Here is a 12262-nt window from a genome sequence, read left to right as displayed (position 1 = left end):
CAGAGTCAAAAAAAATTAAATGTCGGCAGGGATTCTTTAGGTTTACATTTATTGTAAATGATCGACTTGATATTTTGACGCCTCTTCGCGATGAATTTCTATTCTCATCAAGAGTGAATGTCACTGATCTAATTGGCTGTTTCAAGGCAGACAAGTAGGCTTCAACTTCACACTCGATCTCTTAGTTAAAAAATAATCAATTAGCCTCATATAAGGAGTTCTTGCTCTTTCTATCCATTTTTGAAAGGACCGCATCACAACAACATGGCTGGTTACAAACCTCAATGATAAAGATTTGTTATTTATGATTAAAGGATAAAGATCTAAAAAACTTCGCTCTTCTGGGGAACACCATTGCCAAAGTCAGAATTGCGAGTAAATGTAGTCAAGATAGAAGTTAGATGGTTTCCAACCTTACAGCACGTACTTTCTTCACAATCCTCGTGATCTTCACTATGATTATTTTTATTTTTAATCATTTCCATTAACGCTCTGATCTCCTCAATAGCCAGCTGCAGTAATGCTGTGGTCATTTACACCATTTCAAGAACACCTTCTCTTCAAACTCCCTCCAATATTCTCATTCTTGGTCTTTCCATCTCTGATCTGAGTGTTGGGATCTTTTCACAGCCTTCGTATTGCTTATTTTTTCTCGTAATTCGCAAACACTCATTGCAGTCTGCTCAACAACCCATCAACATGGTAAGATTCAGGAAATCCGTAACGATCATGTTTCTGGTGATTGGTGCGTTTATCTTGTGCTATGTTTCTTATGGCGTCACCCTGATTGTGTCGGGTTTGGTCTATCGCAATTCCTACAGAATACTGCTTGGGTTTATAATCTCGCAGACCCTTGTGATGTCAAATAGAATTCTAAACCCGATCATCTATTGCTGGAGAATTGAAGACATTCGCACCGCTGCATTGTTGTTGTTGCGCAAGATGTGCAGATCAAATGGGAACTAAGTACTATTTTTGTAGTTCTATTCGATATTCCTGTACCTAACCACAAAATAAATCAGAAATATCTCTTTAAATGCTTTTGTAAATATTATTTTATTAAAAAAGTATATGAGGAATGATATGATCCATGTATAATCCACATAATCCTCCAACATGACCGCCTTACCACTACCACCATGATCACAACCACTAGCAATAGCACCACAATCACCATTACCACCATGATCACATCCAACAGCAATAGCACCACCATTACCACTACCACCATGATCACATCCAACAGCAATAGCACCACCATCACCACTACCGCCATGATCACATCCAACAGCAATAGCACCACCATCACCACTACCACCATGATCACATCCAATAGCACTAGCACCACCATCACCACCATCACCACTACCACCATGATCACATCCAACAGCAATAGCACCACCATCACCACTACCACCATGATCACATCCAACAGCACTAGCACCACCATCACCACTACCACCATGATCACATCCAACAGCAATAGCACCATCATCACCACTACCACCATGATCAAAACCAACAACAATAGCACCACCATCATCACTATCACCATCACCACATCCAACAACAATAGTGCCACCATCATCACTATCACCATCACCACATCCAACAACAATAGTGCCACCATCATCACTATCACCATCACCACATCCAACAACAATAGTGCCACCATCATCACTATCACCATCACATCCAACAACAATAGTGCCACCATCAACTTTTAATTTTGCTTAATTAAGCTTAATTTTGAATATGAAAAATGTGTGGACAAAATTTCCCTTCGGCACGTTCAAATGAGAATGCCTACGTCATCGTTCCTAGATTGCGCACATGTTCAAGGAAAAGTCTTATATTATACCGATTTTACGCGTGCAAATAAAGATATGCTTCTTTTTAACTAGAAGCTGTAGGCAGCGTTGACTGGGATACCTTGAAGGGGGAGTGGAGGACCTGGTTTCATCATGCATGGAGTATTTAGTTGGTTGAGCTTCCAGTAATACTGATAAAGTAGTACTGATAAATAACTCAATCTGGAATTCCAGTTCCGGCCCGGATTTTGACATACGTAATTAGGTTGTTGTTCGAGCATGTTTCATAAACGTGCACATTTGCACGGGAATTGTATAGCTCGCTTAAAACTCAAAATGCTTCATTTAAAACGTAAATACAGGCCAAGGGCACCAGGACACCGAATGTGGTTGGATTTCTATAGTTTTTTTTCTCCTTTCGATTATTTGAATTAAATTAACGTTATACTTGTTTGACTTATCTTGTGTCCGTGTTCCTTCGTTCGCTGTTGTAATGCAGACGTTTTCATTCCAAAGGTCAAACGGTTTGAATAGCCGATGAGCGTTACTTCTTTAACGGCCGTTCCGTACTTGACTCTGTTTGTACTATACCAACAACAACGCGACCGCGCGATGCTCCTTACGTCAGTAATATTCAACCGTCCAGAGTTAATATGGTTAATCAAATTCACCTTAAGTTCCATACAGTACTATAGTCAAATAGACACGAGAGAAACTAATGTGTATTAGTCTAATATCTATTTCACGGGTTTATCGATGTCCAGTAATTGAGTCTGAGAGACTAAGAGACTGAGAGTCTAATTGAGCGTTCCAGAGAGGGGACAATGTATAATGTATAGCTCTCATCAGTCTCTATAGCCCTTGTGATGTTGAACGGAGTGCTAAACCCGATCATCTATAGAGGCTCTGCACCATCACGTGATGGCAGCCATGACAGAAGGCATAACAATAGAGTCTTTTCCCCCCAGGAAACTGAATCCTTTCTTATGTGAATCAGATTAGACCAGAATCAATTGTTCCTGCCTCCTGTCATGGCTGCCATCACGTGATGGTGCAAAGCTTGAGGATAGACCTTTCCTAAATTCGCTTGACTGACCACGAAACCATGGTTTGAAGTCGAGACTGAACTTGATTCTTTTATTCATCAAGTCCAACCTCGACTTGAAACCATTGTTTTGTGATCAGTCAAGCGAATTCGGGAAAGGTCTATTGAAGACATTTACACCTTTGCAGTGATGTTACTGCGCGAGATGTGGATACCAGATGTTATCTAAGGTCATTTGCCGTTAAGACAATGCAAGAAACGTTCGTTTGAGATTGGTAATCTATTGAAACTAGTAGTTTCTGTGTTTCTTTTGTTAAATGGCACCAACGCTCCCTCGAAAGGCCACGATGACGTAACATGCAATCGAAGAATAGAGATATTTGCCCTTCCTTCTTCATCCAGTGATTGATCTTAAACTTTTCAAGTAAAAAAGGAAGAAAGATGGATACGAAGGAAACCTTGTTGAGAGCCCTTGATGAAAATCTGTCAAAAGAGAGGAAAGTACGAAATAATAAAGCTTTTCATGTTTCAAGCGCAACTCTTGAGTACCTAACACAATTACCACACCTGTGTATCAGAAAAAAACTCATTCAAATCTTCAACCGGCTAGATCACGAAAACAGGCAGATCTAGGATTTTAAGTTGTGTAACCCCCGGATTATTGCTTTATAAATATTGCCGGTCACACATCTTATAGTATATAAAGAATAATTCATACTTTAAAAACTTAATGATTTAATAATAAAAATCAAAAAAAAATATCGTCACACATTTTATAGTTATGAAAATGATGAAAATCTAAAAAATGAATCTGCAAAGTCGAAACGAGTTCTTCAGATTTACATTATCATAAGAAAAACTCTTTTAATCTTCAACCGGCTAGTTATCACCAAAACAGGCAGATGTAGTATCTTGAGGTGTGTAACTTCCAGATTATTACTTTAAAAAATATCGTCACGTATCTTATAGTATATGGAAAATCTTTTTAAAAAATTATCATTGCCGGAAACAATAAAGATTCAAAAAACTTTGCTTTATTATCAAACACCACTGCCAGAGTCAAAAAAAAAAAAAAGAAAAAAAATTAAATGTCGGTAGGGATTCTTTTGGCTTACATTATCTATTGTGAATGCATTGTACTTCATTTTTTGACGTTTCTTCTCGATTAATTTTTTATTCTCATCTTGAATAAATGTCACTGATCTGATTGGCTGTTTCAGTGCTTAAGTAGTCTTCACACTCGATCACGTAGTTCATAAATGATCAATTTCCCAACGATATTTTGAAGACAGTGTCACGCGGACAACATGGTTGCCAACCTCACAGCAAGTAACAATCTAAGCTGCTCTCCATATTCCACGTACTTTCTTCACAAACCTCGTGATTTTCACTATGATGTATTTTTATTCTTAATCATTTCCATTAACGCTTTGATAGCCTCGATAGCCAGCTGCAGTAATGCTGTGGTCATTTACACCATTTCAAGAACACCTTCTCTACAAACCCCCTCCAATATTCTTATTATTGGTCTCGCCATCTCTGATCTGAGTGTTGGGATCTTTTCACAGCCTTCGTTTTGCTTATTCAAGTTTTCCGAGCTTCGTCGTAACCTTGATTTATATTGTTCCCTTGGTAACGTGTACACCTTCAGTACATTACCTCTTGCAGCAATATCTTTCTTAACACTGACTGCCATCACTGCTGATCGATTCCTGGCCGTACACCTTCACTTGCGATACCAAGACATCATCACAACCAAACGTGTTGGAATCACTCTTGGTTTCATCTGGATCCTTGGTGTGTGTTTTGCTGTTTATACTGGAATATTTCACGATAAAGTTGCGCTTCTAATTTTCAACAGCTGTTTCTTCGCAACTTTTCTCTCTCTAAACGTCTATTTCATCTTCAGGGTGTGTCTCGTAATTCGCAGACACTCATTGCAGATACAATCTCAACAGTTAGCCCAACAACCCATGAACATGACAAGTTTCAGAAAATCCGTAATAGTCATGTTTCTGGTGATTGGTGCGTTTATATTGTGTTATATTCCATTTGGTGCAATGAGGATGGTAGTTGGTGTGATAAGTGACGGCTCTTACGCAGTGCGCAGTGGGTTTATTATATCTGAGACCTTTGTGATGGTTAATGGAGTACTGAATCCGATCATCTATTGCTGGAGAATGGAAGGGATTCGCACCGCTGCAATGGTGTTAATGCGAAAGATGTGTACACAAAACTTGAACAACTAATTATATATACTGACTTCGTTGACTCAGATAATTGTTTCCTGCAATTTTTTCAAGCTTAGAATGAGGTTCCTATTAATCAAATAATTAATTATCTAATTAACTAACTATTCTTATAATGATTTTATTTTTTTGGTATTATTTGCGTTATAATTTCTTTTGGAATTATAGATGTCTGTCTGTCTTTTATAAACCTGCCTCGAACAGCTTTGAGCTACTTGAACTACTTAACTTACATGTTCAGTAAATGTGTAATTGTAATATGATTGATTTAATTCAATAAATGTCAAATGCTTATCCAATGGCTCGCTGAATCCAATTGTTTATTTCTGGAGAATTACTGAGCTACAAAACGCAGCTCAAGATTTGCTAGGATTTAAATAGGGCAGAGTTTTCTCGAGCGACAACTATCTTGTATTAAGTAATAAATGCGAGTTTCAAGCACCAATGATTGAAGGTCCTCCCGTTCTACTATTTTTAGTCTTACAAATGGCTTCCAGATTGAAGCGCCTTGATTGGAAGGCCTGTGGAGTCGTCGCCATTGATTGGCCGATTTCGAAAGGAAGCCATTTAAAAGTCACGACCACACTGCTTCATAAAAAATTGAGTGGCTTCCGAATTGATTCACGACCAGCTTGATTTTGAGTCGGGAACATTGTTAAACAACTGCATTCACTATTGTATACTGTACAATGCTTTGTTCTCTTTCCTTTCTGGATGTGAAGGGGTAATTCAAATTGTAATGTTTGGGGTTTTTCAATCTCAGCTGGAAGTTAGTTTTGTTATAGTTAAAACTAGAATTTCTCTGTTTTCTGTCGTAATTCCACAAAATGAATAGAATACAAATGTCAAATATCATCTTCTATCGCTTGTTATATTTGCATCTGTCTTGTGGCGTGCTTGAACATCTTAGTCAAACTTCTTCAGTACCTGACATTTCGTATTGGACCATAATACTGCAAACAGATTTTTCACCAAGAATTGAAGTTCATGATCTTTAAAGTGACATATAAGTTTCTTTTTGTGTGTGTGTGTGTGTGGTTTTTTTTTGTTTTGTTTTTTTTCGTTTTTTGTTTTTTGTTTTTTGTTTTTTGTTGTTGTTTTTTTTTTTATCGGTTTTCGTACGAGTGGGAAACCCTATACGGCAAATTCGTAGCCATACTGAAGCCGTACAGTATTCTTTCGTAGTCGTAATACGTGTTGTGATTGGATGAATTACTGCAAGACAATGGAAATCCATTTAAATGTTACGGCATGTTGTACTGCTCTAAAAGATCGCGCTTGAAGGTCTCCAGCAACCTTAAAGTTTTATTATTTTATCTGGCTCTTTTAACCTTTTATTTTTAATTATTTTCTTTTTTCTCAGGATATTAGTGCTGCGGTTATTTCTGCCTGGAAGAAAGACGAAATGCGTACAACATTGAAAAAAGTCAAGAAGATTGTTGACGATACTGACAAGGCGCGCAGAGCGGCCTGGATGCAAAACGTAAGATTCTTATTAGTCCTTTATATAGCAACCAATCGTCCTTATTTAGGCGGGGATGGTGTGGTGTCAGTGAGTTAACCCTTTCAAGAATATCTTCTAATATCGAATTGGAATTTAGAAGTTGATTTTTGTGGAGGGAGGAAAACCAGAGCACAACCTAATATATATTTTTTTCTAATTTTAGGCTGTAGATAAAGCAAAGTCAATTATTCAGCAGAAACCAGATATGATAACATGTATTGAAATGTTTGACGCAGGTTCCAACACCAAGGTAAGATTCTAACTCAACTATCTAATAGTTAAAGGGATTAGCGAATCAGTGATAAGTACATCTCTATCTCTGCCTTTATAAGCAATCGATAAGGCCACGAGTACCAGTATCTTTATCACGACGTTCTTGGTACCGCACACTTCAAACTGCAGTTCGACGTCGGGCGTCAGTTTCCGTCAAACTTTTGACATTTGACAAGGCGACATAACGGAGTTGTTGCTATTGAATTTCATTGGTGCTGAATCTCGTATGATTGATAAGTAAGTAATGCCTATCAGTTAATTCATTAAACCCGAAAAAAAATTCGGGCGGAGTGGGAATTGAACCTGATACCTTCGGGATTCCACACCACTGCTCTATGACCGCTGCTCATATGATTAGACAGAGCAGCCAAGAGGGCGCAATATCCTACTCTTTTAATTCCAACGGTTGCACAAGCAACTACAACATCGAATGACTATTATTGCTATGTAGTAAAGACTTCAACTCTAGATCTGTTTCATATTTACAGCACTCGTGAATCGTTCGTTCGGGTACCCGAGGACCGAGTTTTACACCATGCACATAATCTATAGAAATAGTGCACAACTAGTCAAATAGCTTAGACTGTTTTTTATTTGTGTTTACCAACAGATTCTTGATGCGGCTTTGAAACAATTCAAAAGTCTTTCTCCAAAAACAGCTGCAATGCTGTTTAGCGTGGATAGTGATAACGAAAAGGCCATATGTATGGCAATCGTTCCCAAGGTAATACAACACTGTGCTCAGTGTCCTTTTTGGTCAATGAAATTGCATATAAATGTTTTCTATTTTTTCTTTCACCTTAACTGGTTCTTGGGTCAGCCTCTCCTTTTTCTATTCTTGATTTCTTTTTTACTATTTTCTTTTGTTTTTCGTGATCGTTAAATTCACTTTTTTCTTATTTCCTCATACTTCTCTTTATCTTTCTCTCTTTTTTCCATCCTTTTTTTTATTTTTTTATTTAACTTTATTTCTCGTTTCCTGTTTCTTCTCTTCTTTTGTCTCGTTTGTCTCTTCTCTTCTCTTCTCTTCTCTTCTCTTCTCTTCTCTTCTCTTCTCTTCTCTTCTCTTCTCTTCTCTTCTCAACGTCTCATTCGCATTTCTCGTGGTACTATTTACAGGAAGTTATTGATAAAGGGCTCAAAGCCGATGAATGGACCAAAGTAGTTTCCGAGATTCTTGGCGGCAAATCGGGAGGCAAAGGAATGTCTGCCCAAGCATCAGGACCAAACTTCAAAGATGTTCAAAAAGCCATGAAAGCTGCTGAGAAATTTGCCAATTCTAAGCTACAAAATTAAATTCTCTTGAATTTCATTCCTTAGATTTATTAACGAAGAATGTCCCTTGCACTTTGCCACGTGCCTAACCAACAGAGAGCTTCTTGAATTGAATTAAGTAAACTTAAATCCCTTGGCTGTTCCATTAGGGTAGTTGTATTGATGCTCACTTCACCCTGCAAAGGTAGAAAAAATGTATGATCACAACATTATAGACTTCTTAAGAACATATTTTCTTAGTATGACAACAGAAAGTAGAACTTTAGTCATACAAGGACTCCCAAAGAAAGTAACACAAAAGGTCTTTGACAATTCTGGGCTGCCCTGTGTAGCATGAGAAAACAAACGTCCTTTCTCTCAGGTTTTTTTTTTTTGTTTGTTTGCGTGCGAAAAATATGATATTCAATGTTGAGTAGTGGTGTTTTACATGTGTCAATCTTCTACCTATTACATAATACACCTAATATCTAATAGATCATTGAGATAGACTTGAAACTTTTAGTAATTTTCTAGCCTGCGTAGCCATGCGTTATTTTCAAGTGCAAAGCATATCAATTCCGACAACTTCTAGAAATTAGAGGCTTCTTACCATTTAAACCAATCCATCTATTAATCCAAATAACACCATGGTTATTAGGCTATATTAGGGATCAAAATGACCCTCGTAGTAGGAACGATAACTTCCACTAACCCTCGCTTCTCATTGGGGACATTTAGACATTAATTCCTAACGGGATTAATGAACGCTTTGTTTTCAACTAATCCTTTCTTTTGTCTTTTGATTGTTTGTTTTTATTCCCTTGCCTACCTTGTTCTCATTGGTTTATTTTGTCTTATTCTATCATATAAGCACTCCTTTCTGCCACCTCTTTCGCTTTTACTCCGACGAAGAACTAGCGTCCGAAGCGTCAGTAAGTTTTTTCATCTTTACACGGTGTATAACTTACCTTTTATCATTACAATTCCCTAATAGCCTTGTCATTCCTTATGAACCTTGCTAGATACTGTTACCATAACAGCGATAGTGATTCTGTTCGATATACTATACAATAATAAGAATAGCAAATTGAAAAAATACCACAAGCTCTTTGATTTTTTTTCAGAATCGACGTTTTCAATCTAGGAATGACAAATAAATTTGATGTGGTTTAATTATCCAATCACGAATTCTTAATAATCCGCATGCATTCAACTTTCCTTATGGCCAAACAAGAAACGACGCGTACCAGCAACTACATTTTTTCCCATCATTTTCATTTTCACAAACCAAAAACCTTCACATACAATCAGCTGCAACTAACAACTTTCACCAACCTTTCAACAATCAATGCAAAAGAAACAATGCATGCTGCCTGCTTCACTGAGCTTCAGGGTCATGCATAAAACAGTTTCCAACGCGCAAAATAAACATTTTGAAAAAAGATTTATAATAATGGGAAGTCCTTCTATCGCGCATTTTACATACGTCTCGATTTAAAACCATTTAAATTTTCTATGAAAACGCTACCACGCAGCTTTCAAACGTGAAAACCTCCGTCGACTGTGCCTCGACTGGCAACATTCACCATCACTAATTCTCTACCTTCATTGACAACCTTCACCATTACAAACTGACAACCTTCACCATTACAAACTGACAACCTTCACCATTACAAACTGACAACCTTCACCATCACCAACTGACAACCTTCACCATCACCAACTGACAACCTTTACCATCACCAACTGACCACCATCACCAACTGACAACCTTCACCATCACCAACTGACAACCTTCACCATCACCAACTGACAACCTTCACTATCATCAACTGACAACCTTCACCAACTGACAACCTTCACTATCATTATCTAACAAACTTGGTTATTTTTATCTAAGGACTTTCACTATCACTAAAAGCTTTATAATATTTAGTTACCTCAACATTCTTCGACAAATGTCTCTTTTCTGATTATCTCTGCACTAACTATACTTATGCTATAACAATACCTATACAGCTAGTTTTAGTTGAAGAGAGTTTATATACTGAGATATGTTTTGGTGCTGATCTTCTGTCGAGTCCTAAGCTACCACCATGCAGAGAATAGTTTAGTTCCCATTTGATCACATCTTTCTCAGTAACAGCACCGCAGCGGTTCGAATTTCTTTAATTCTCCAGCAATAGATGATTGGATTCAGTATTCCATTTGACATCACAAGGGTCTCGGAGATGTTGAACCCTTTTTTTATTTCGTAGGAATGGCCATTTACCACAATCCGCACGAGTCTGGTAATTCCATAAGGAATATAACACAATATAAACGCACCAATCACCAGAAACATGACTATTACGGATTTCCTGAATCTTACCATGTTGTTGGGTTGTAAGGCAGGTTGTAAGTTGAGATTGTATCTGCAATGAGTGTCTACGAATTACGAGACACACCCGGAAGATGAAATAGACGTCTAGAGCGAGTAGAGCAGCGAAAAAACAACCGTTAATAAAAACGACAGCCTTCGAGTTGGAAAATATTCCAGAATAAACAGCAAAACATACACTATAGATCCAGATGAAACCAATAGCGATTCCAATACGTTTGGTTGTGATGGTGTCTTGGTATCGCAAGTGAAGGTGTACGGCCAGGAATCGATCAGCAGTGATGGCGGTCAGTGTTAAGAAAGATATTGCTGCAAACGGCAGTGTACTGAAGGCGTAGACTTTACCAAAGGAACAATACAAATCGAAGTTACGACGACGCTCGTAAAACGTGAATAAGCAATACGAGAGCTGTGAAAAGATCCCAACACTCAGATCAGAGATGGCGAGACCAAGAATGAGAATATTGGAGGGAGTTCGTAAAGAAGGTGTTCTTGAAATGGTGTAAATGACCACAACATTACTGTAGCTGACTACAACAGCCATAACAGCGTTGATAACGATCATGGCAAGTAAAAAGTTATCGAAATGATTATCGCGAGGAACGTAAAGAAAGTAGACAAAAAATGGTGCGCAATCCAAAGTCATGTTGTTGTCATGTGCAGCTTGATCACTGGTGTTCATTATTGCAAAAAAGGTTCAACTTGTTAAAATCATAACCGAACTTCCAATTTCGAAGCTGAAATTTTCACAGACGGACCGAGAAACTCCCAAGAAATATCGAGAACCGACAACACTGCGATACCATGGAAACAGAACCATATGTCATTTCATTTGGTCTAGAAATCAAACTTGATAAGGAATAGGAAATACCTTATTAGTCATAACAAGAGTGCATTCAACTAGTTTCGATTTATTATTAAACTTCCAGCTGATAATCAACCTATCACTCCAAGCTACTCCAATACTATAACAATGCTATTCGGCTGTTCCAAGCATATTCGGAACAAACTCAGGCCACAGGAACTGCCTCTATCGTACTGAGATGGACATTTAGATGATAATGACGGAAATCATATACAATACAAAAAACATTTTTTTCTCGTTATTACCTCTTACTAGCCTCTGTTTGCGAGATTGAATTCAGAGCAAGACAGATCGCAAAGTTATCTATGGAATCTCTTTGTCGATCTCTGAGGAACCAAACAGAAAATAATTTTGAATGAACAAAACACGCACCAAGGATCCAAGTAAAACCAAGATAATATTTCCTATTGTTACACTACAAACAATTGCTTTTAGCACAGGAGCTGAATGAAGAGGATAATGCATATGAATAGAATACTCGATTGATAAATTGATATAAGAACAAAAGATGACAAGATTATTTCTCATTTTTACTTTATGAACTTCTTCACAACTCTCAAGGTGACGGAAGTACTCTTGGAATGTTTTTTTTCCTTCTTTTTTCCTTTGGATGATAATAATATAACATTCGCAGAGCGTATTTAACGAGGGTCAATGCGCTGACATTTAAAACAAATCAAGATTGAGATATAAAGTTTAAATTAAGTTTAAAGTTTAAAGTCGATCAATTACAGTTCGTAAGTTTTATTGAATCAGTAATTTTTTTTTTAAATATGACTTGATTTTGCCCACTTCATGTTCTCTCAGGCAGAATGTTCTAGAATCAGTTGATGTGCTGCATATAAAAACAAGCACTGCCCATAAGAAGCGAGTTTGACACT

The 12262-nt window shown here is 37.5% G+C and overlaps 3 protein-coding genes across 3 annotated transcripts in view; 2 read left to right on the top strand and 1 right to left on the bottom strand.

The window, feature by feature from the left end:
* LOC116300691 (alanine--tRNA ligase, cytoplasmic) overlaps positions 1 to 8569 on the top strand; it is a 28851-nt gene extending 20282 nt beyond the window's left edge. The window contains exons 17-20 of the mRNA XM_089033941.1: positions 6469 to 6588; positions 6773 to 6859; positions 7493 to 7606; positions 8002 to 8569. Of these exons, the coding sequence (XP_088890067.1) occupies positions 6469 to 6588; positions 6773 to 6859; positions 7493 to 7606; positions 8002 to 8178 (498 nt within the window). The 3' untranslated portion in view covers positions 8179 to 8569. The remainder of the gene's footprint in view (positions 1 to 6468; positions 6589 to 6772; positions 6860 to 7492; positions 7607 to 8001) is intronic.
* On the top strand, positions 4164 to 5229 carry LOC148909617 (melanocortin receptor 4-like). Its single transcript, XM_089033624.1, has one exon. The coding sequence runs from the start codon at positions 4164 to 4166 to the stop codon at positions 5103 to 5105; it is 942 nt and encodes a 313-aa protein (XP_088889750.1). The 3' UTR covers positions 5106 to 5229.
* Positions 8570 to 10030: 1461 nt separating the features above from the next.
* LOC116300736 (melanocortin receptor 4-like) lies at positions 10031 to 11198 on the bottom strand. The gene is given in 2 exon segments (XM_089034218.1): positions 10031 to 10529; positions 10531 to 11198. Coding segments are annotated over 2 exon segments (936 nt in total). The 3' UTR covers positions 10031 to 10261.
* Positions 11199 to 12262: the final 1064 nt, after the last annotated feature.

Source organism: Actinia tenebrosa, unplaced genomic scaffold (genome assembly GCF_029948245.1).
Source record: "Actinia tenebrosa isolate PJP-AT-01 unplaced genomic scaffold, QUT_ActTen_1.0 PGA_scaffold2__45_contigs__length_23673736, whole genome shotgun sequence".
NCBI classification, from domain to species: Eukaryota; Metazoa; Cnidaria; class Anthozoa; order Actiniaria; family Actiniidae; genus Actinia; species Actinia tenebrosa.
This window is presented reverse-complemented; position numbering and strand designations above follow the sequence as displayed.